At 38.0% G+C, this 24,281-nt stretch overlaps 4 protein-coding genes across 7 annotated transcripts in view; 3 read left to right on the top strand and 1 right to left on the bottom strand.

Annotated features, from left to right (window-relative positions):
• The window catches only part of LOC116472686 (salivary acidic proline-rich phosphoprotein 1/2), a 113,297-nt gene that overhangs the window by 64,795 nt on the left and 24,221 nt on the right, over window positions 1-24,281 (top strand). Inside the window, exons 1-4 of one of the 4 annotated variants that reach the window (XR_009214403.1) lie at window positions 16,743-16,824; window positions 17,311-17,505; window positions 19,591-19,663; window positions 20,496-21,215. The exons of 1 other annotated variant lie outside the window; for it this stretch is intronic. The gene's annotated coding sequence lies outside the window, so the exon portion shown is untranslated. Of the gene's footprint in view, window positions 1-16,742; window positions 16,825-17,310; window positions 17,506-19,590; window positions 19,664-20,495; window positions 21,216-24,281 lie in introns of those variants that run through there. 2 more of the 4 variants (XM_058442051.1, XM_032159634.2) reach the window with 2 other exon arrangements.
• On the top strand, window positions 10,654-11,538 carry LOC116472186 (taste receptor type 2 member 50-like; the record flags this gene model as incomplete). Its single annotated transcript, XM_058442162.1, is given in 3 exon segments — window positions 10,654-11,020; window positions 11,023-11,168; window positions 11,170-11,538. Coding segments are annotated over 3 exon segments (882 nt in total), but the record flags the coding sequence as incomplete, so codon positions are not given.
• TAS2R14 (taste 2 receptor member 14) lies at window positions 13,232-15,945 on the top strand. The gene has a single exon (XM_032159629.2). It carries the CDS (start codon window positions 14,114-14,116, stop codon window positions 15,068-15,070), a length of 957 nt encoding a protein of 318 aa, XP_032015520.1. The 5' UTR covers window positions 13,232-14,113; the 3' UTR covers window positions 15,071-15,945.
• On the bottom strand, window positions 20,684-23,727 carry PRH2 (proline rich protein HaeIII subfamily 2). Its single transcript, XM_032159638.2, is given in 4 exon segments — window positions 20,684-20,778; window positions 21,919-22,337; window positions 22,700-22,735; window positions 23,664-23,727. Coding segments are annotated over 3 exon segments (501 nt in total). The 3' UTR covers window positions 20,684-20,778; window positions 21,919-21,936.

The following is a 24,281-nucleotide window of genomic DNA, read 5'->3' as shown; positions in this document are numbered from 1 at the left end:
ATCAAGTTCCTTATAGATTCTGGATAAGACTTTGTCAGATGCATAGTTAGCAAAATATTTTCTCCCATTCTGCAGGTTGTCTTTTTACTCTGTTGATAATCCCTTTTCTTGTGCAGAAGCTCTTTAGTTGAATTAAGTTTCATTTATCAATTTCTGTTTTTGTTGCAATTGCTTTTGGCATCTTTGTCATGAACTCTGCCAGATCCTATGTCCAGAAAGGTATTTCCTAGGTTATTTTTCAGGTGTTATTTTTCTTTTTACAGTTTTAGGTTTTACATTTTAGTATTTAATCCAGCTTGCTTTGATTTTTGTATATGTATAAGGAAAGCATCCAGTTTGAATCTTCTGCATGTGACTAGCCAGTTATCTCAGCATTATTTGTTGAATAGAGGGTCTCTCCCCATTGCTTGTTTTTCTTAACTTTGTTGAAGATCAGATGGCTGTAGGTGGGTGGCATTATTTCTGGACTCTCTATTCCGTTTCCTTGGTCTATGTGCCTGTTTTTGTACCATTGCCATGCTGTTTTGGTTACTGTTGCCTTGCAGTATGGTTCAAAGTTAGGTAATGGGCCTCCAGCTTTGTTCTTTTTCCTTGGGATTGCCATGGCTATTTGGGCTTTTTTTTTTTTTTATTCCATATGAACTTTAAAATAGTTTTTTTCTACTTTGGCGAAGAATGTCACTGGTAGTTTGTCAGAAATAGCACTGAATCTGTAAATTGCTTTAGGCAGCATGAGCATTTTAGCAGTATTGATTCTTTCTATCCATGAGCCCGGAATCTTTTTCCACTTGTCTGTGTCATATTTGATTTCCGTGAGCAATGTTTTGTAATACTCTTTGTAGAGATATTTCACCTCCCTGGTCAGCTGTATTCTTCTATATATGGTATTCCTTTGCTGCTATTGTGAAAGGGATTGCTTTCTTTATTTGTCTCTGCTTGGATGTTGTTGATATGTAGGAATGTTACTAATTTTTGTACATTGATTTTTGTATCCTGAGAATTTGCTGAGTTTGTTTACAAGATCAAGGAGATTTTGGGCAAATACTATTGGGATTTCTAGGTATAGGATTGTATTGTCTGCAAACAGGGATAGTTTGACTTCTCCTCTTCCTATTTAGATGACTTTTATTTCTTTCTCTTGCCTGATTGCTTTGGCCAGGACTTCGAGTACCATTGATTAAGAGTGGTGAGAGAAGATATCCTTGTTTTGTTCCTACCTTCCAGGGGAATACTTCCAGTTTTGCTCATTCGGTATGATGTGGCTTTGTTTGTCATAGGTGGTGCTTATTATTGTGAAGTATATACCTTCAATTCCTAGTTTGTTGTGAGTTTTTAATATGAAGAGATGTTGAATTTATTGAAAGCCTTTTCTGCATCTATCTAGATGATAATGTGATTTTTGTTAATTAGTTCTGCTTATGTGGTGAATCACACTTATTGACCTGCATATGCTGAAACAACCTTGTATCTTAGTGATAAAGCCTACTTGATTATGGTGGATTAGCTTTTTGATGTGCTGCTGGATTCAGTTTGCTAGTATTTTGTTGAGTACTTTTTCATCTGTGTTTACTAAGGATATTGGTCTGAAGTTTTCTCTCTTTTTTTTGTTGTGTCTCTGCAAAGTTTTGGTATTAGGGTGCTGCTGGCTTTATAGAATGAGTTATGGAGGAGTCCCTTTTACGTAAAGTAAAAGACTCAATTCACGAGAAGACCTAACTATTCTGAATACATATGCAGCCAACGTAGGAACATGCAGATTCATAATGCAAGTTCTTAGAGACCTATGAAAAGACTTAGATAAACACACAACACTAGTGGGAGAATTCAACACCCCACAGACAGCATTAGACAGATGATCAAGACAGAAAACTGACAAAGGTACTCAGAATCTGAACTAAACACTTGACCAAATGAACCTAATAGACCACCACAGAACAGTTCCCCCCAAAAGAACAGAACACACATTCTTCTCATCTGCGCATGGCATGTAATCTAAAATGAACCACACAATCTAACATAAAACAATTCCTAGCAAATACAAAACAACAAAAAATATACCAGTAATGTTCTTGGACCACAGCCCTATAAAAATATAAGTAAATACTAAGACAATAGCTTAAAACCATATAATTACATGGAAATTAAACAACCCTCTCCTGAATGACTTTTGGGTACATATGAAATTCAGGCAGAAACCAAGAAATTCTTTGAACCTAATGAGAAAAAAGATACAACATACCAGAATTTCTGGGATACAGCTAAGGCAGTGTTAAGAGGAAAGTTTGTAGCACTAAATGCCCACATTGAAAAGTTAGAAAGATCTCAAATAAACAACCTAACATCCCAACGAAAAGACCTAGACAATCATGAGCAAATCAATGCCAAAGCTAACAGAAGACAAGGAATAACCAACATCAGAGCTGAAGTGAAGGAAATTGCAATGCATAAAACCATACAAAAGATCAGTGGGCTGAGGAGTTGTTTTGTTTTGTTTTTTTTAATTAAGATAGAACACTAGCCACAATGATAAAGAAAAAAGAGAGAATATACAAATGAACACTTTCAGAAATGACAAAGGGGACATTACCACTGACCCCACTGAAATAGAAACAACCTTCACAAACTACTATCAACACCTCTATGCATACAAGCTAGAAAACCTAGAAGAAATGCATAAATTCCTGGGCATATACAACCTCCCAGACTAAACCAGGAAGAAATTGAATCACTAAATAAACCAATGATGACTTCCAAAATTGAATCAGTAATAAGAAGCCTGCCAACCAAAAAAAGCCCAGGACCAGACAGATTCACAGCTGAATTCCACCAAATGTATAACAAAGCACTGGTATGATTTCTACAGAACCTATTTTAAGAAACTTAGGAAAAGGGACTCCTCCATAACTCATTCTATAAAGCCAGCAGCACCCTAATACCAAAACTTTGCAGAGACACAACAAAAAAAAGAGAGAAAACTTCAGACCAATATCCTTAGTAAACACAGATGAAAAAATTGTCTTTTTTGATCTTTGTTGATTTAAAGACTTTTTTAAATGAAATTAGAATAGTAACTCTGTTTTTTTTCTATTTTTTATTTGCTTGGTAGATTTTTCTTCATTCCTTTACTTCGAGCCTACGAGTGTCATTACATGTGAGATGGGTCTCTTAAGGACAGCATACCATTAGGCTATGCTTTTTTATCCAACTTGCCACTCTTTGCTTTTTAACTGGGGCAATTAGCCTTTTTACATTCGAGGTTAGTGTTGATATGTGAAGATTTGATTGTTTCATCATGTTGTTAGCTGGTTATTATGCAGATTGGGTTGTGTCGTTACTTTATAGCGTTACTGGTCTATTTACTTAAGTGTATTTGTGTTGTGGTCAGTAAAGATCTTTTCTTTCCATGTTTAGTACTCCCTTCAGGACACTTTGTGAGGCACGGCTGGTGGTAATGAAATCCCTTAGCATTTGCTTGTCTGAAAAGATCTTATTTCCCCTTCACTTATGAAGCTTAGTTTGGGCGGATACGAAATTCTTGATTAAAAATTCTTTTTAAAAAACAAAACTGCTGAATGTAAGCCCCCATTCTCTTTCTGTTTGTAGGGCTTCTACTGGAAGGTCCATTGTTAGCCTGATGGGGTTCTCTTTGTAGGTGATCTGTCCTTTCTCTTCCAGTTGCCTTTAGCATTTTTTCTTTTATTTTGAGCTTGGAGAAGCTGATGACTATGTGCCTTGGGGATGGTCTTCTTGTGAGTTTTCAGTTCTATTAGATCAGTTTGGTTCCTTAATTGATTCTTTCCCCAGCTTGCTCAATTATGCCGTGAATACTTTCCATTGTGTTCTGAAATTCTTGATGTTAGTTTTTCAGTTCTATCAGAACACTTTTTTTCTTTTTTAAAATAACCATTTTGTATTTCAACTTCTGCATCATTTTATTGCATTCCTTAGAAACTTTGGATTTGGTTTTGACTTTCTCCTGAATCTCATTGATCTTCATTCCTATCCATATTCTGAATTCTATTTCTGTCATTTCTGCCTTTTCAGCCTGGTCAAGAACCATTGCATCAAATTATATGTGAAAGAATGCTCTTAGTAGCATTATTCATAACTGCTTAAACATGAAAACCCCCAGGTAGATATCAACTAAGGATGGATGAACCATTACAGTAAATTTATACAATGGAAAATATAGAGAAATAAAAAGAAGTGAATCATGTACATGCAACTATGTAACTAAATTTCAGAAACATAACGTTGAGTCCAAGAAGCCATGAACAAGAACATGCAAGACTACATTTACATATGATTTAAAGGAGGTAAAACAATGTTATGGAATTTAGGGTGGAATAGCTAGTTGGTAAGGTATAAAGACAATAAAGTAAATGATCATCACAAATTATATATATTGCTTACTCCAGGAAATTTGAAGAAATGTTAAGGGGCTTGAAAAGTAGCATGGAGGTGGGCCTAGGCTCTTTGCAATGTTCCATGTCTTGTTCTGCATGGTGGTTACATGAGTGTTTATGATACTTTGCTGTGTTTACCATTTTCGTTTTGGCTCATTTTTAAATGTGCATTATAATTTTATCCAAAAAGTATTAATTAGGAAAATAATCTGGCTTGCTGGCAAGATTGCCAGATAGGATCAGCTCTGGTCTGCAGCTCCCAGCAAGATCAATGTAGAAGGTGGGTGATTTCTGCATTTCCAACTGAGGTACCCGGTTCATCTCATTGGGATTGGTTGGACAGTGGGTGCAGCCCACAGAGGGCAAGCTGAAGCAGGGTGGGGCATCACCTCACCCAGGAAGCACAAGGGGTCAGGGAATTTTCTCCCCTACCAAAGGGAAGCCATGAGGAAACGGGCACTCCAGCCCAGATACTGTGCTTGTCCCATAGTCTTCACAACCCGCTGACCAGGAGATTCACCCTGGTGCCTACCCCACCAGGGCCGTGGGTTTCAAGCACAAAACTGGACAGCTGTTTCTGCAAACACTGAAGGTTTTTTTTTTTTTTTCATATCCCAGTGGTGCCTGGAACACCAATGAGACAGAACCATTCACTCCCCTGGAAAGGAGTGCCAAAACCAGAGAGCCAAGTAGTCTGACTCAGTGGGTCCCACTCCCATGGAGCCCAGCAAATTAAGATCCACTGGCTTGAAATTCTTGCTGCCAGCACAGCAGCAGTCTGAGATCAACCTGGGATGCTTTGAGCTTGGTGCGGGGAGGGGCATCCACCATTACTGAGTCTTGAGTAGGTGGTTTTATGCTCACAGTGTAAACACAGCTGCCAGGAAATTTGAACTGGGTGGAGCCCACTGCAGCTCAGCAAGGCTGCTGTGGCCAGACTGCCAGATTTCTCCTCTCTGGGCAGGGCATCTCTGAAAAAAAGGCAGCAACCCCAGTCAGGGACTTATAGATAATATTCCCATCTCCCCGGGACAGAACTCCTGGGGGAAGGGGTGGCTGTGGGTGCAGCTTCAGCAGACTTAAACGTCCCAGCCTGATGGCTCTGAAGAGAGCAGCGGACCTCCCAGCACAGTGTTTGAGCTCTGCTAAGGGTCAGACTGTCTCCTCAAATGGGTCCCTGACCCCCGTGTATCTTGACTTGGAGACAGCTCCCAGTAGGGACTGACAGACACCTTATACAGGAGAGCTCTGGTTGGCATCTGGCAGGTGCCCCTCTGGTACAAAGCTTCCAGAGGAAAGAACAGGCAGCAATCTTTGCTCTTCTGCAGCCTCTGCTGGTGATATCCAGGCAAACAGGGTAGGGAGTGGACCTCTAGCAAACTCCAACAGACCTGCAGCAGAGGGGCCTGACTGTCAGAGGGAAAGCTAATAAACAGAAAGGAATAGCACTTCCACTCAAAGACCCCATCCAAAGGTCGCCAACATCAAAGACCAAAGGTAGATAAATCCACAAAGATGGGGAGAAACCAGCGCAAAAAAGCTAGAAATTCCAAAAAAACACAATGCCTCTTCTCCTCCAAAGCATCACAACTCCTCGCCAGCAAGGGAACAAAACTGGACAGAGAATGAGTTTGATGAATTGACAAAGGTAGGCTTCAGGAGGTGGATAATAACAAACTCCTCTGAGCTAAAGGAGCACGTTCTAACCCAATGCAAGGAAGCTAAGAAACTTGAAAAAAGGTTAGACAAATTGCTAACTAGAATAACCAGTTTAGAGAAGAACGTAAATGACCTTATGGAGTTGAAAAGCACAGCACAAGAACTTTATGAAGCATACACAAGTACCAATAGCCAAATCGATCAAGCAAAAGAAAGGATATCAATGATTGAAGATCAACTTAATGAAATAAAGCTAGGAGACAAGATTAGAGAAGAAAGAATAAAAAGGAACAAACAAAACCTCCAAGAAATATGGGACTATGTGAAAAGACCAAACCTACATTTGGTTGGTTTACCTGAAAGTGACGGGGATAATGGAACCAAGTTGGAAAATACTCTTCAGGATATTATCCAGGAGGACTTCCCCAACTGAGCAAGACAGGCCAACATTTAAATTCAGGAAATACAGAGAACACCACAAAGATACTCCTCGAGAAAAGCAACACCAAGACACGTAATTGTCAGATTCACCAAGGTTGAAATGAATGAAAAACTGTTAAGGGCAGCCAGAGAGAAAGTCAGGTTACCCAGAAAGGGAAGCCCATCAGACTAACAGTGGATCTCTCGGCAGAAACCCTACAAGCCAGAAGTGAGTAGGGGCCAATATTCAACATTCTTAAAGAGAAGGATTTTCAACTCAGAATTTCATATCCAGCCAAACTAAGCTTCATAAGCGAAGGAGAAATAAAATCCTTTACAGACAAGCAAATGCTGAGAGATTTTGTCACCACCAGGCCTGCCTTACAAGAGCTCCTGAAGGAAGCACTACACATGGAAAGGAACAACCAGTATTAGCCACTGCAAAAACATACCAAATTGTAAGGAATGTCGACACTATGAAGAAACTGCATCAACTAATGGGCAAAACAACCAGCTAGCATCATAGTGATGGATCAAATTCACACATAACAATATTAACCTTAAATGTAAATGGGCTAAATGCCCCAATTAAAAGACACAGACTGGCAAATTGGATAAAGAGTCAAGACCCATCAGTGTGCTATATTTAGGAGACCCATATCATGTGCAAAGACACACATAGGCTCAAAATAAAGGGATGGAAAAATATTTATCAAGCAAATGGAAAGCAAAAAAAAGCAGGAGTTGCAATCCTAATCTCTGATAAAACAGAATTTAAACCAACAAAGATCAAAAGAGGCAAAGAAGGGCATTACATAATAGTAAAGGTATCAATGCAGTAAGAAGAGCTAACTATTAGAATGAAGACACAACGTACCAGAGTCTCTGGGACACATTTTAAGCGGTGAAGCGGTGTGTAGAGGGAAATTTATAGCATGAAATGCCCACAAGAGAAAACAAGAAAGCTCTAAAATTGATGCCCTAACATCAAAATTAAAATAAGTAGAGAAGTGAGAGCAAACAAATTCGAAGCTAGCAGAAGACAAGAAATAACTAAGATCAGAGCAGAACTGAAGGAGATAGAGACATGACATGAAAAGCCATTCCAAAATCAAAGAATCCAGGAGCTGGTTTTTTGAAAAGATAAACAAAATAGACCGCTAGCCAGACTAATAAAGAAGAAAAGAGAGAAGAATCAAACAGATGCAATAAAAAATGATATAGGGGATATCACCTCTGATTTCACAGAAATACAAACTACCATCAGAGAATACTATAAACACCTCTATGCAAATGAACTAGAAAATCTAGGAGAAATAGATAAATTCTTGGACACATACACCCTCCCAAGTCTAAACCATGAAGAAGGGGAATCCCTGAATAGACCAATAACACGTTCTGAATTTGAGGCATTAATAGCCTACCAACCAAAAAAAGTCCAGGCAGACAGATTCACAGCCGAATTCTACCAGAGATACAAAGAGGAGCTGGTACCATTCCTTCTGAAATTATTCCAAACAATAGAAAAAGAGGAAATCCTTCCTAACTCATTTTATGAAGCCAGCATCATCCTGATACCCAAACCTGGCAGAGACACAATAAAAAAAGAGAATTTCAGGCCAATATCCTTGACGAACATCGTTTCAAAAATCCTCAATAAAATACTGGGAAACTGAATCCGGCAGCACATCAAAAAGCTTATCCACCACGATCAAGTCGGCTTCACACCTGGGATGCAGGGCTGGTCAACATATGCAGATCAATAAACGTAATCCATCACATAAACAGAACCAATGACAAAAACCACATGATTATCTCAACAGATGCAGAAAAGGCCTTTGACAAAATTCAACACCCTTCATGCTAAAAACTCTCAATAAACTAGGTGTCGAAGGAATGTATCTCAAAATAGTAAGAGCTATTTATGAAAAACCCACAGCCAATATCATACTGAAGGGGCAAAATCTGGAAGCATTTCCTTTGAAAACCAGCACAAGACAAGGATGCCCTCTCTCACCACTCCTATTCAACATAGTATTGGAAGTTCTGGCCAGGACAGTCAGGCAAGAGAAAGAAATAAAGCGTATTCAAATAGGAAGAGAGGAGGTCAAATTGTCTCTGTTTGCAGATGACATGATTGTATATAGAAAACCCTGTCATCTCAACCATCTCCTGGTCATTAGAGAAATGCACATCAAAACTGCAATGAGATATCATCTCATGCCAGTTAGAATGGTGGTTATTCAAAAGTCAGGAAACAACAGATGCTGGAGAGGATGTGGAGAAATAGGGACACTTTTACACTGCTGGTGGGAGTGCAAATTAGTTCAACCATTGTGGAAGACAGTGTGGGGATTCCTCAAGGATCTAGAACTAGAAATACCATTTGACCCAGCAATGTCATTACTGGATACATACCCAAAATTTATAAATCATTCCACTCTGAAGACACATGCACACGTATGTTTATTGTGGCACTATTCGCAATAGCAAAGACTTGGAACCAACCCAAATGTCCATCAATAATAGACTGGATAAAGAAAATGTGGCACATATACACCATGGGATACTATGCAGCCATAAAAAAGGATGAGTTCATGTCCTTTGCAGGGACATGGATGAAGCTGGAAACCATCATTCTCACCAAACTATCACAAGAACAGAAAACCAAATACCGCATGTTCTCACTCATTGGTGGGAGTTGGACAATGAGAACACATGGACACAGGGAGGGGAACATCACACACCGGGGCCCGTTGTGGGGTCTGTGGCTAGGGTAGGGATAGCATTAGCAGAAATACCTAATGTAGGTGACAGGTTGATGGGTGCAGCAAACCACCATGGCATGTGTATACCTATGTAACAAAGCTGCACGTTCTGCACATGTACTCCAGAAGTTAAAGTATAATAAAAAAATTTTGAAAGTATTAATTAGGAGAAGTATTCCATAAAAATTGTTAATTACACTGCTCATTATATACCTAGGAAAAAATCTACCATTTATATACATTCACATACAACTCTAAGAGAGCTGAAATAGGAACTTTATTTTAGCTACAACATGTGGAAATAAGAGAATGTTTTACCTGTAGTACCGAGATCTTTCCAAAGGTTTTCTACTAGCTTTAGTTATCTACCTCACATGTCAAAACTTTGCCTTTCCTTATCTGTTTTTCTTTTCATTCCTGAATTTCTGACACAACAAGAGTGGACGTATTTCCCACACTCTTGGTTTAGCAGACTACCTATATTAGTTTAGTTACTCTCAGATAGACTTGAGAGTAACTTTACTAAGGACCGAAGCATGAGAGATATGTTTGATACATATTTTTGGATGGGGTGAAAACGCTGAGTGGGAAAATAGGACCAAGTTCACCAGGATTACCTCCTGGAAACTCATTTTCCAAGAAAATAACTCCTTCCATCCCTGAGGGGTGTAAGATTGTGTGTTTGTGTGTGCATGTGTGTGTGTGTGTGTACATCTGTGTGTGTTTGTGTGTTTATGAGCTTGGTAATGATAAATTCATCCAAAAGTATTGGTTAGCAGCAACCAGATTTTAAGGTGTATTGGCCTTCCTGTATTTCTCAAGAAATCTTTGGATAATTTTGATTTAAAAAAAGTTTGGATTCTATGGATTTAAACCTTGTTTAAAAATCAATCCATTATTGGTGATGATCCTATTTATGAGTCAGCTCTTTTTAACGATTTAGACATTCACTGTATGAACTATGTACTGGATGGTAAAATTTCCCTTTTAACAACTGAAGTTGCTGAACACAAATTATGAATTGTTAAACAAGCAAAACATCGCAAAACAATGAAAGAAGATATGTTTTTATTTGCATGCTGGCAAATGAATATTTAGGCTTCACTTCAACTTTAGTACAAAAAATTCCATCCTATTACAAGAACAGACATGGAATGAATAAGTTAATTGGCGCTGTTTTGAAAATAAGAATGTTTTCCATAAAGACAGCATCAAATTTATCCATTAGCATAAGCTGGTGCATTTTTGTTTGACATTGGTCACAGTGTTTAAAAGTAAAAAGAATGTTATGGCACATTTAGAAATCAGGTGTATAAAACTTTTAAGGTCAAGCTATTGAAGAAATCGCAACGGTGATATTAAGCTTGTATTTTTTTTCTTTCTTTTTTTTCTGTTCAGACATGATGACTTTTCTACACATTATTGTTTCAATTCTTGCAGTGGTCCTATTTGTTACTGGAAATTTTGCCAGTGGGTTCATAGAACCGGTAAATTTTATTGGCTGGACCAAGAGACAAAAGATCCCCTCAGCTGATCAAATTCTCACTGCTTTGTCAGTCTCCAGAGTTGGTTTGCTCTGGATAGTATTGTTACATTGGTATTCAATAGTGATGAATCCAGCTTCATATAGTTTGGAATTAAGAATTACTGTTTACAATGTCCGGACAGTAACCAATCATTTCAGCATCTGGCTTGCTAGTAGCCTCAGCATATTTTATTTGCTCAAGATTGCCAATTTTTCCAACCTTAAGTTTCTTCACCTAAAAAGAGACTTAACAGTGTCATTCCAGTGATAATGCTGGGGCCTTTGCTATTGTTGATTTGTCATCTTGTGACGGTAAACATGGATATGAATGTATGGATAAAAGAATATGAAGGAAACGTGACTTGGAAGATCAAATCGAGAAACACAATATTACCTTTCAAACTTGACTGCATCCATGCTGGCAAACTTAATACCTTTTACTATGTCCCTGATATATTTTCTGCGGTTAATCTGTTCTATGAGTAAACATCTCAAGAAGATGGAGCTCCATGGCAAAGGAGCTCAAGATCCCAGCACCAAGGTCCACATAAAAGCTTTGCAAACTGTGTTTGCGCAGTTTGCAACTGTGTTTGCAAAACTTTTATGTGCAGTTTCCTCTCTGTTCCTAATAATTTCAGTTTGGAATCCTAGGAGGCTGCCCGTTGAACCTGTCGTCATGCTCTGCCATGCTATTGGAATCATATATCCTTCATTCCACTCATTCATCCTAATTTGGAGAAGCAAGAAGCTAAAACAGTCCTTTCCTTTATTTTATTATTATTATTATTATTATTATTATTATTATTTTGGTCAGATTAAGTGCTGAGTGAAAGAATGGAAACTCTCAACTTTCCAGATTCACCTGTGGGAAATCCTGTGTTTTCTAGCAGAAAACAAACTGATGGTGTCTGGAATATTTTATACTTTCTGCTCATTTTTCCATAGAGTATGTGTTCGAGTAATTTCCAAAAGACCTAGAAAAGTCTTTTACCAAAGTTATCATAAAAGGTATGTATGTATGTGTGTGTATATGTATATAAAACACTTAAGAGACAGGCACAATAACATAATGTTAATCAATTTTTTTTCCAAACTGCCAAATTACACAAAATATGGTAATAAGTTCCTCAGAATTATGAAATCATGTGTATCTCACATATATATTTCATGTCATCATGTTTTATTTGAAAAATTTATGATCTCTATTTATAATTTTTAAGAACTGACAGCTTATCTCAGGAAATCATTGTTCCTTTCCATTGTGATTTGTACCATACATCACAATGTATGACGCAAGTGCTGAGGGCCTTTCCGCGAGACCCTCTTGGATTATTGTAGCTCTCACTGGAGACTTGAGCTCTGCTGTCTTTTCAAAGTATCCATGAAGTCTCACCAGAACCCACCACACAACCCCCACCCACCATGGTAGTTTGTCTTTCTCTTTGTCTTCTTTCCCAACCTCATCTTTATTGCCTGGATATAGCGAGGCCAGGGTAACCTTCTTGTCTCTACATGGATAGTACATTTGTACTTCTAGCCTTGGGATTTTTCCTTAATATTTGTCCATGCTAGCTGAGTTTGCCTTTTCAATAGGTCTCTTGACTAAATGTACGGTAATTTCCAAGATATTTTGGTTTTATTTTATTTTATTTTTGCTCAGCATTGCTTCAGGGGACTGAAGATGAGGGATCAGTTCTTCATAGTGGAACACCTCACATCTTTCTCTGCCATCTTTGACGTTTATGAGGCATATTTTTCTACTTTCTTTGGTAGCTGTTGCTGAATTTGTTTCATTGGTGCTTTGCTCACTTTACTTGCTTTTTTAGCTATTGAAGAAGAATGACTGTATCATGCTGCTGATTTCCCCATCTTGGCTAGACAGTATGTCATCCTTTATCTACATTGGTCCCTGTAGTGAGGATGATGGAGCAGACGTTGCTGGGAGAGGGAATATATGTGAAAAAATGTGAAGGTATTTGGTGCTGATGAAGCAATGTGCCCTACTGGGCAGGGGAGAGGCACAGAATAAGAATTCTTGCCATGTGGATGAACTCATTCAAACACAAAGACTGCTTTATGAGACAACAGATAGATTTCCACCTCTTCTCACATGTACAGAGAAAATATTTCCAAAGTCTCCAGAATATTTACATTTAATACTATTTAAGATAAACTTGCAAATCTTTTTAAATGTGTTTAAAACTATCACAGTACTAAACATGAACTAGATGCATAATAAATGCTGAAAGTAAAAAGCCTGAATTATTAAAGTGAAAAGAGAAAAAGTTTTAGGTCCCAAATAAATGTATGTGTTTGTGTGTGTGTGTGTGTGTGCGCATGTGTGTGCACATGTTTGGTGTGCATGTACTTGTAAAATAATAGAAAAGTATTATTCTTGGTACCCAGCATTCTAGGAATAATGTCTTCCATAAGATTATTAGAAAACTCTGCTACTTTGTAGGAGGAGCTTTGGATAACTATGAATAAGTCCCTTTACAGACTTAACTTTAAAAAACCATCTGATTTTTCTTTATTTTCTTTATTTTTATTGTAAATTGGCATATTTTACTTGCATACATTTATGAGGTATCAGATGTTGTTATGATTTATGAATACTACGTGGAATAATTAAATGAAACTAACATATTCAAATGATAATATATTAACATAACAAATGACAGGTAACAAATTTTTTTTATGGTGAGAACATTTGATAGTTACTTTTTCAGCAATTTTGTAATGTACAATACACTATTATTAACCATATTCACAATGCTGTTCAATAGATCTCAAAAAAGCAAAACAAACTTATTCCTCTTGTCTAACTGAGGCTCTGTACACTTTCACCATCATCTCCCCATTTTTCTCCACCTAAACTCGGAAGTATGTAAAAATTCTCAGTGCTTACAAAGTTTCATATACCAATTTTTGTAATGATACTTCCCCAGAACTCAATTTGACAGACTGAAGTATGTAGATAAGACAAAAAAAATCACAAACCAATGAAAATAAATATGTCTTTATTTGCATGCTTGCAAATGAGAATTCAGTGTTTCCTTTCTCACCAACTACAAAAGACTTCAGCCTACTGTATATAAGGCACACAGCATCTGGATGAAGCTCAGCTGAGCTGTCTGGGGAAATACAGAGATTTTTATGAACAGAGCTTTAAACCCAGCCATTAACAAATCTGGATGGTTGCTGGTTTAACATTCCCTTTTTAAAGGGAATATATTATTGAATTTTCAAGAATCATATATACATAGCATTTTAGATGAATGCATTAAGAAGTCTTCAGCAGTGATATTAGACATTGGGACATTCTCTTACAGGCAATGGGTGGTGTCATAAAGAACATATCTACATTCATTTTAATTGTGGAATTTATAATTGGAAATTTAGGAAATAGTTTCATAGCACTGGTGAACTGTATTGACTGGGTCAAGAGAAGAAAGATCTCTTTAGTTGATCAGATCCTCACTGCTTTGGCAATCTCTAGAATTAGTCTGGTTTGGTTAATATTCTCAAGCTGGTGTGTGTCTGTGTTTTTCCCAGCTTTATTTGCCACTGAAAAAATGTTCAGAATGCTTACTAATACCTGGATAGTGACCAATCATTTTAGTGTCTGGTTAGTTACCAGCCTCGGTACTTTTTATTTTCTCAAGATAGCCAATTTTTCTAACTCTATTTTTCTCTACCTAAAGTGGAGAGTTAAAAAGGTGGTTTTGGTGCTGCTTCTTGTGACTTTGGTCTTCTTGTTTTTAAATATTGCACTGATAAACATCCATATAAATGTCAGTATCAATGGATACAAAGGAAACAAGACTTGCAGTTCTGATTCAAGTAACTTTACACGATTTTCCAGGCTTATTGTATTAATCAGCACTGTGTTCATTGTTATACCCATTACTTTGTCCCTGGCAATTTTTCTTCTCCTCATCTTCTCCCTGTGGAAACATCACAAGAAGATGCAGCACACTGTCAAAGGATCCGGAGACGCCAGGACCAAGGCCCACAGAGGAGTTATGCAAACTGTGATCACTTTCCTCCTACTCTATGCCATTTTCTCTCTGTCTTTTTTCATAGCAGTTTGGCTCTCTGAATGGTTGGAGGAAAATCTAATTATTCTTTCCCAGGTGATGGGAATGGCTTATCCTTCATGTCACTCATATGTTCTGATTCTTGGAAACAAGAAGCTGAGACAGGCCTCTCTGTCAGTGCTATGGTGGCTGAGGTACAGGTTCAAAGATGGGGAGCCCTCAGGTCACAAAGAATTTAGGGAATCATCTTGAATATATTAGAAAAAAATAGTTTCTAAGAAATTCTTGTGTGTTACATAAATTTATACTTCCTCAAGATTCTTCTATTGTGTATAACTTTGTGAATTTTACAAAGATATGTTTGGAATCAACACCATCCAAACATATCACAAATTAGGATATATGAAAGCATGTATATTACCATACAGGGAAGAATGTGAATACTATAAAGAGTTCTTATACAAACAGATAATATAGATTTTGTATCAATCATTAACATTTTTTGAGATTTTTAAATGAGAAACCTATAATGTATAATATACATGTGTGTATGTATGTATGTGACACAGTTACTAAAAATAGGCTGCTTAAACTTACATCTCAATCTGGTAGATAAAGTACATAAAAGAATATGAAATTTTAGTACCTATATTAAATGTTTTTAATTTTTGTATAATATCTAGTACGTGATTAACATGTATGCAAAAAAGCAATTTGCTTTGTTTGTTGAATTAGAAGCCAGCCGCCTTACTAAACTATCCATTTGCTTTGCTCGTTCTCTTGTCTTTGCAGATAAAAATAATATCATCTGCATATAGTGACTTATAATATTATTTTACTTCTCCATTTTACTACTTGTAATTCTTTTTTTGATATCAGTTATATGATGAAATGGTTTGAACATTCATAGTGTTAAGTAATTCTTATCGTAACTGCTATCTTTGCAAATGGAGTGTTTTCGAGTGTTTTAACAATAAACATAATACTGACTGTAGCTTTGAGATAAATTCTTTTAAAAATAATCTTCAGGGAGAATATTTGTTTCCTATCTTCCTGTGTGTAGTATTATAATAAAATCTCTGTTAAAAACTATCACTTTTCTTTGCTGTTTATTAAGATAATCATATTTTCCCTCTCCTCTGACCAATTAAAATAATGATACTTGTTAATGATGGTACATAAAACAATGATATGTCTTCTAGTCTATGCATTCTAGATTTAATAAAATACAATATACATATTCATACACACACACACACACACAGAGAGAGAGAGAGAGAAATAAAATTGCAACCTTAGAGGCAAATTGGAATTCAGAAAGTAGCTGCAAGGTAGTGAGAGGTAATCTCCAAAAGGGGAAAATAATCCCAGTTTGAATAACATGAAAAATTGTGTCAAAGAATTGTAAGCCAGACGACAATTGATTCATTTTTTCAAGGACTAAGGAATGTAACTATAATCCTGAATTCTTTGCTAAAAATTTATTCTGGGGTTTGAATTAAATAATAACATTCCCCTCTCTCCTTAAAAAAAAGATGAGGGCTATTTATTAAACATACCTCCTTACTGAAAATGCTACTAGCCAATCTGCTTCAGAAAGACTGTTATGGACTGACTAGTTTGTCTCCCAAATCCATGCGTTGAAGCCCACACTCGCAATGTGAGTGTGTTTGGATATAAGGTTTTTAAGTAGGTAGTTAAGGTTAATTAGGCCATACAGTGAGGCTGTAATACAATAGGACTTGTGTCTTTATAACAAGAGGAAGAAACAGGCATCTGTGGGCACAGAGAAAACACAGTGATGTATGATTCCATTTATACACCATTCTAGAATATGGAAACTAGTCTATAGTGACAGAAAGCAGATCCATGGTTGCCTGGGAACTGGGGGTTTGATAAAGAACAGGCAGTGGTAAGTTGGAGGAATAACACAGGAACATAAAGGAAACTTTTGGGGGTAATATATATATGTTTGTTACCTGATTATAGTGATGGTTTCACATGTGGTGAGTATCACATGGTGAGACACTCATGAAATTGTACACTTTATATCTGTACAACTTATTGCATGTCAAGTATACCTCAAGTGGCGTATTAGAAACAATTCAGGAGGAAAACTGCACACAAATATGCATTCTTAGAAACCTTCTCTTTGCAACTTTAGAAGAATCAAATATTATTATTTCCTATTCTTATTTTTTGATCTTAGCCTGGGCCTTATGATTACTGGAATAAAACATGTAGGAATTCTTGTTGTCTTATCTATCTTACTGCTTTGTCTTCCCCAGTAATTAAGTTTTTAAGGGAAGAAAGCTGCAGGGGTGTGTGTATGTGTGTGTGGGGAGTGGTGGGAGGGATAGGAGAGCAATAGCAGAGAGCTCCTCTGAAGTGAGTTCTAGCTTTCCTGGGGCCTAGGTTCTGCTTCATCATCAAATGTCCCATGAAAATTCAGTTTCAGAGCCTACTCCTTTACTCCATTTTCATTCTTGTAGGAATTGGTGTGTTCCTCGAATTCAGCTCAATATCCTGGAAGATGCCAAGCCTGTAGTGTCCATCCTACCTCTGCCTGGGACATGTGTTGGCACTCCTATCCTTGAAAGCTTTTTCTTAAAATTTCCCATTTTTGCCTGCTTAACTCCTCAATCTGGATCCCTCCAAATTCGAGGATCATACGGACAACATTACAGGTCTTTGCTGCTGTAGTTTATTGCTCTCTACTGCTTTAAAAATTTTCTTCAAGAAATAAGAATATATTGGGATTTAACTCCACCGTGTTGTTTAGCAAACCTATACTTACTTACTTTGGAGTAAGATTTAACAGCCATAGAACAGATGTTGCTCAGCAGAGGTGTGGAGAAGCTGAATAAAACCCAACCTTTGATAACTCTAGGGGAGTGGGTATTACTGAGTAGTGGAGAAGTACAAAATGAGGACAATTCATGCTCTGCAGATGTTTCTCTGCATTCTCAATATTGTCCCTATCTGGCTTTAAAAAACCTGAGGTTAGGAGTTCGAGACCAGCCTGACCAATATGGTGAAACCCCATCTCGATTAAAAATACAAAAATTAGCCAGGCATGGTGGCACATGCCTGTAATCCCAGCTACTCAGGAGACTAAGGCAGGAGAATCGCTTGAATCCGGGAGGCACAGGTTGCAGTGAGCTGAGATCATGCCACTGCACTCGAGCCTGGGTGACAGAGTGAGACTTCATCTCAAATAAGTAAAGGAGGACACGAACTAAAAAACATACATGTGTAATACGATCATTAAATAGTTACAGTGGGGAATCGACTGTTGGGAAGAAAATAGACTTGCAATTTGGGGTAAGGTAGAAATGAGGCTTGCTTAGATGGGCAGATAGTGATGATTGTGCTAAAACATGGCTGCAATAGATATGTATTTTGAAGGTTGAACTTCAAAATAGCATAGTCTATTTGACCTGATGTAATGTGATGTATGAGGAAGAGTCAAGAATGACTCGCAGTTGGCTAAATCACGTAGATGAATATAGATGCTATTTAGCAAGATTAAACAGAGTTGAAAGACAAACTTGTAACTACAGGAGGGAAGCAGCAGAGGTAGAAGAAACCCTAGGAGACAGTGAGATATTCCTGGAGATGTTGATAACGTGTTCCAAAAAGTAGGATATGTTCAACAGTGTCACATTGCTCAGAGGTCAAATGAGATGCAACACTGAAAATGGACTCCTGAATTGACTGGAATGAAGGTCAAAGATGACCGTCACAAAATTGGAGTGCAAAGTATGAAAGCCTTTATTATGAATGTGGAAGAAAAACTGGAGGTGAGGGAATGGAGGAAATACCATTGACATATATTTCAAGAACTTTGGAATAAGAATGGTGGCAAATAATGTAACAGTAAAGAAATATTAAGAGTTTTAGAAAGACTTTGTAAAAATGGGAGTTGCTTCAGCAGGCTTGTGCTGATTGAAATAATCCCATAGAGCATACAGTTAAGATTCAGGAGACAAAAGCATCATGTGCAGAATCAAAATCCTTGATTAGGCAATGTGATATAAAATCAAGTAGGAGAGACCTGGGCTCCAGCTGCATATGGGTTGGTCAACTTGGTGGCTCTTGTGGTAAGATCATTCTGTTCTGATTGTTTTTAAACTTCTTAGTGAAAGCACTTAGGCTATCAGTGGAGACAGTGGCAGTTTTCTAATATTGAGCCATCCTCACCATCCTCTTTCAATATGGTGGATTATTTTCCACACAGTGTTGACTTGTTTATGTACTTCTGAGTATTTTTCCTTTGCAGGTCTACTTATTTTCATTGATGAGCCTCACAGAATGAATTCCGAAGGAATGTTAACTTTTTTATAATTTAGAAAAATTTAAACTAGAATTATCTGCTCATAGTGATTAAACAATGCAACATAAGAATTTTCTGTGTTCATTGACATCGGAGATGACAGTGATAGTTGCAGAGAGTTTCCTATATCAACATCATTCACTGCTTTTAGGAATTTATATTCAATTTTTCTGACAATTCTTGAGTCATATTTGATAACTTATGTTAAAGTAATATTAATGTCATTGAAATTTTATATCAGAAGAGTTTTACATCATGTTATTTTTTTCAAAATTTTACACATCTATGATTAATTTCTCCATCTCATTTTTGAAGTTTGCATTGTTTTCTTTTTTACTTAATAAAATTACAGAATGTATGTACCTTTTATTTTCGCTTAAGAAGTAGACTTTCCATCTGTTATAAATTAAATTGCATCTCTGTTTTCTCATTCTAGATATTTTAATTTGGGTGGTGCACAAAGACTGATATTATAGAAGCAATATTTCACTACATTGACTAACACATTCGTAAGTTAGATTTCAAAAGCCTGCATTTCTAATTCTAATAATTAAATTTCCATTTTAAATATCTACCAGTATAGACAACATACAAGCAGGTACTAACTATTTTTCAAAAAAGAGAACTAATTAGACTTTTACAAATAGCCTGGTAAGAAAGAAAATGCTAAAAAATGTATGAGTCGACAAAGTGATCCTATTTTGTTTGAAAGCCTAGAAAAAAACAATCTCAGAGACTATTGTACTTAGATTTTTTGACAAAGAAATCTTAAAATTTGTAACTTGGAGCATTTAATTCCTCACAACTTCATGTCTGCTCTTCTTTCTTAAAATCATTATTGGGGAGCAGACATGACAATCTCCATTAGTTTTCTATGTATGTGATCTGCTTAGTCTTCATATTTTAGGGGAGCCATTTTTATTATGCTCATTTTAGAAGAGGAAACTGAGGCTCTGAGACTTGTAAGTAGCTGCCTAAGAGTTCAGAGCTAGCAAGAAAGAGGCCTTAAACTAGGGCCTCTTTCCAAATCCTTTGCCCATTCGAATCATGCTGCCTCCTTGAGGAAATCCATTGAGATTTTCTTAAGAATGGTAAGAATCGTAGGCAGGGACAGAACTGATCAGTGATAAAATAGGGGAAAATAGGTCTAGTGGCTTCTGGGGAATAGAGGCATAGAACCATAGTCATTTCCCTAGAAAACAAAATCGGTTACTTTCGAACTTGTTAAAATTTCTCTCAGCTTCTGGGACTTTCTTTCATTGGTACTGTTTTGCTTACATTCATAAACTTACTACAATATCAGGAAATGACCTGAAAATAATTCTACAATTTAAATTTCAGCTATAGAAAACAGAGAAGGAAAGAAACAGTGGAACTCCTTCCCGTGGCAGATGACTTAATAAGGATAAGGAGGAGAGAAGCTTGCTGGAAACATCAAGGAGAAGGGGTCCTGGATGTTCGCACAATATGCAGATGGGTCTCAGATTCCAGAGTCCCAAACACTCAGAAGGAGACACCATAATCAGAAATTGCAAGCTGATTATTTTATTGGTATATTGAAGTTAGAGCATGATCACATTATGTTTCAAGGCATTTGAAACACTGTTATCTTCTTATTCACTTCCTGAAAAAGACAAGGAAGATTATAGGCAAGACTTGACATGGCTGGAAATGTCTAATCCCTCACTGGTTTACTGCAGTGAGGAAGATGCAAAACCATCCTCTTGCCCTCTATCCCTTCTACAGCTCCCCTCCTTAACATCATTTTCTTTGTTCACACTTTCTATGCCATTGCACGTAATGTGCTTTAAACTGTTGCTTAGATGAGGAAGAAAAACCATGACTCAGGTTGTTCATGCTTTGTGGCTGTTGGATATGTTAAGGGTTATTTTCACAAAGATGGTCACTGCAACATATACTGTAATAGTGACAATGTGAAAGCAGCCTCAATGTTCAGTGACAGGGATTGGCTAAGTAGATTACGGAAAAACCAAACAATAGCATTGTATATAATTGTAAAACAAAAAACTAACGAATAAACACTGAAGAGATCTAAATGAACTCACGTGAAAGCTAAGAAATAAATTTTTCCAATAAGACACAGATCTGAATATAAAGTGTGGTATTAGTGGTGGGAAAATTATGTATAGTTATGTAGCAATAAATATTTCAAAGAGGAGTTTCCAAACAGTAAAAAGTGGGAGTTTTGGGAAGGGTAGAGGGGAGGAAAAATGAATTACTATTTAGCTTGGTACATGTCTATTCAGTGAGATTAGTTTTTGTTAGCTTATGCATGCATGACTTTAAATGTGAAATGTGTTTAAAAAAATGAGATACCATTTAACAGCTGAAAGTCCAAGGAGCATTTAGCAGGAATACTGGACTTGAAAGGCTAGTGTGAGGCAGGACTGAGCCTCTTCTGAACAAGGAGTGTTCAGGTGAAAACTTTAAATAAATGGGAGTCTTTGAGTTTGAGGAAAGGAAACAGAGCGCCAAAGGGAGAACATGATTCTATGTCCTCATTCTCAACCCTATTTAAGAGAGGTAATTTGAATATAGTGATTCTTAAAATCAGAATTGCCTTCAAGAGATTGTTTAAAAACAAGATCTTGCTACCCTATCCCAGAATATTTGAACAAAACTCATGAGAAATGTGTTCTAGGACACGGAAATATTAACAGCTTTTCAATGGATTCATTGGCACAATGAAGTTGGAGAACTGTAGCAGTTGGAGCCTTTGATGGATAATAAACTGGAATCGTACCTGTTATTGAATCCTAGATTACTGGGGAGGCTGCCCCTGTGGAGGTCCTTGTGGGTGGCCCCCTTGGGGAGGTGGTCCCTGGGGTTTTCCATGAGGAGGTGGGGGAGGATGGTGCTGATGGCCTCCCTGTGGGGGTGGTCCTTGTGGCCTTCCGTGAGGAGGATGGGGATGGCCTCCGTGTTGGGGTGGTCCTTGTGGCCTTCCGTGAGGAGGATGGGGATGGCCTCCGTGTTGGGGTGGTCCTTGTGGCTTTCCCTGAGGAGGTGGTGGACCTTGTTGGTGCTAGCCCCCTTGTTGGGGTGGTCCCTGCTGAGGGCCATCATCCTCGTTCCCATCACCAGCAGAAGGTTGAGATTGCTGTCCTCCCAAAGGTGGTCCCTGATGCTCCTCATCTAGGAACTGGTCAGAGTCTCCTCCATCTGTGTGAGTTGAAAGAAGAAGAGCTGAGCTCAGTGCTGGAAAACCCTCCTGTCGTCATACCTCTCTGTCTTCACCACATGGCCGGCCCCTCTCTCCCTGACCTGCCTCTCAACTCCTAACCTCCCCCTTTCCCAAGGCTTCCTGATTAGAACTCCTCTTAATCCACATAAGGGTGATGAAAAATCAAATTTCTTTACTCATGGTCCCAGAATCAAGGTTGGGAGAAAACTGTTTATAGTGCTGGGGCACTGGTATTAGCCAATTCCTGACAAGAAAATGATGATAAGAAGACACTGGAGAACTGATCAATTTTTCAGGGAAAAATGGAGACAGAGTTTACTGAGAATTTATTGGGATTTACCTGATATTACGAGGGGAACATCCTCCTGGCTGACATCTAGAAAAGAAGTACAGGATGATGGGAAAAGTTACTTCATGAATCATTCAGGGCTCATAGTGTTCTACGAGGATAAAGGGCCTCTGATCACACCCTGTGCATCCCCTTTGTGATCTCATCAGCCACTGTCTGATGCTACTGGAAGTGGAGGAAGATGTAAGGGGTAGCAGGATTGTTACTATGCTGAGCATCAACTAAGAACTCAACATAGAAAGGTGCCTGTTTGTCCTCTTAGGATTCCCCAAGCCTTAGTGCTTATTTAGTTAAACTGCTCTGAGTATTTCAATGACATATTTGGGGATTCTTCTGCCCTCTTTCATCTGTAAATATGTTGCTTATGTTTGCAAGCTTTCTCAACAGGAGCCACCAGACATAGCCACTTGGATACAATCTTACACATGCCATTCCCAGCACATTGAAATACTACATTCAGGAGAGAGAAAAATGACAATGTTTCACTCTGGTTATTCTCTAACTCTGTGTAGACAGAGACAAGTGTTTACCCAATTCTCTGCCTCGGCGGTAGCTCTGACGTGTTTATATCCTTCATCAATGCTCATCCACTGTACAGCAGAGCCACCATCATCCCTGTATACTGGGATCAGTACAGGATCTTCACAGTTGTACATCCCTGAATCTGTCTTGCATTCTCCACATCCTTCCCAGCAGTCCCATGTCTCTATAAATGCAAATCTCACTCTCTCACTCCCCTGGTACAAATTCTTTATTGGGTTCTATTTGTGCAATCAATAAATTATGAGGCCTTGATGAGGAATGAAGGCACAACAGCTCTTCTGATCCTTGGCATGAGAACTCTGCAGTCCCATCTGTTTTCTCATCCTCCTCTCTTCCCTCCACTTTCCCCCTCTATAGCTTTTGCCCGTAAAACCCAATCAGAGTCATAATATCTTCCGCCAATCCGTCTTACCTTCACTTGAGTCCTGAGCTGAGCTGAAGGCCAGCAGGGCCACTGACAGCAGAATCAGAAGCATCTTGCAGGAGGCTCTGGTGTCACTCCCAACTTTGTGCTGGGGGAAATGTGGCAGCTCCCTTTATAAAGACAAGCGGGACAATGGCGCATTTGAGCTGCCTAACGAGGTGGGCCTCCTCACTTCAGAGGCTGGGTTCTGCTTTGCTTACTTCAGGTCAAGTGTATCCCTCATTTCTTTTAGGACTCTAGCCCAGCAGGAAGGGTTGGGTAGGATGTTGTTTGCGTCTAATTTCTAAAAGGTACAACTATGACTTGGATAAATGTTTGGACGGAACTGTGTCCAAGCAATCAGCACAGTGTCAGGATTGAACTTTAGAGGTCATTTGTTTTTCAATCTGTTTGGAAAGACTGCTATTCTGCTTTCCACTGTGCTTTTCATTTGTGTGTATGTGAGTTTGTGTGGGTGTGTCGGGGGGTGGGCAGCAATCCTACAGCTAACAGTGAAGATGGTCAATATCTCTGACTCCTTTTACAGCCTATTTCCATCTCATGATGTGTGTGCATGGATATTTGTATATTTACCTAAATTTTTTTAGGTAATGGAGATGCTCTCTG

The sequence above is a fragment of the Hylobates moloch genome, unplaced genomic scaffold, assembly GCF_009828535.3.
Source record: "Hylobates moloch isolate HMO894 unplaced genomic scaffold, HMol_V3 SCAFFOLD_8, whole genome shotgun sequence".
Lineage (NCBI taxonomy): Eukaryota > Metazoa > Chordata > Mammalia > Primates > Hylobatidae > Hylobates > Hylobates moloch.
Note: the sequence above shows the minus strand (reverse complement) of the source record. Positions and strands in the feature narration are given on the sequence as shown.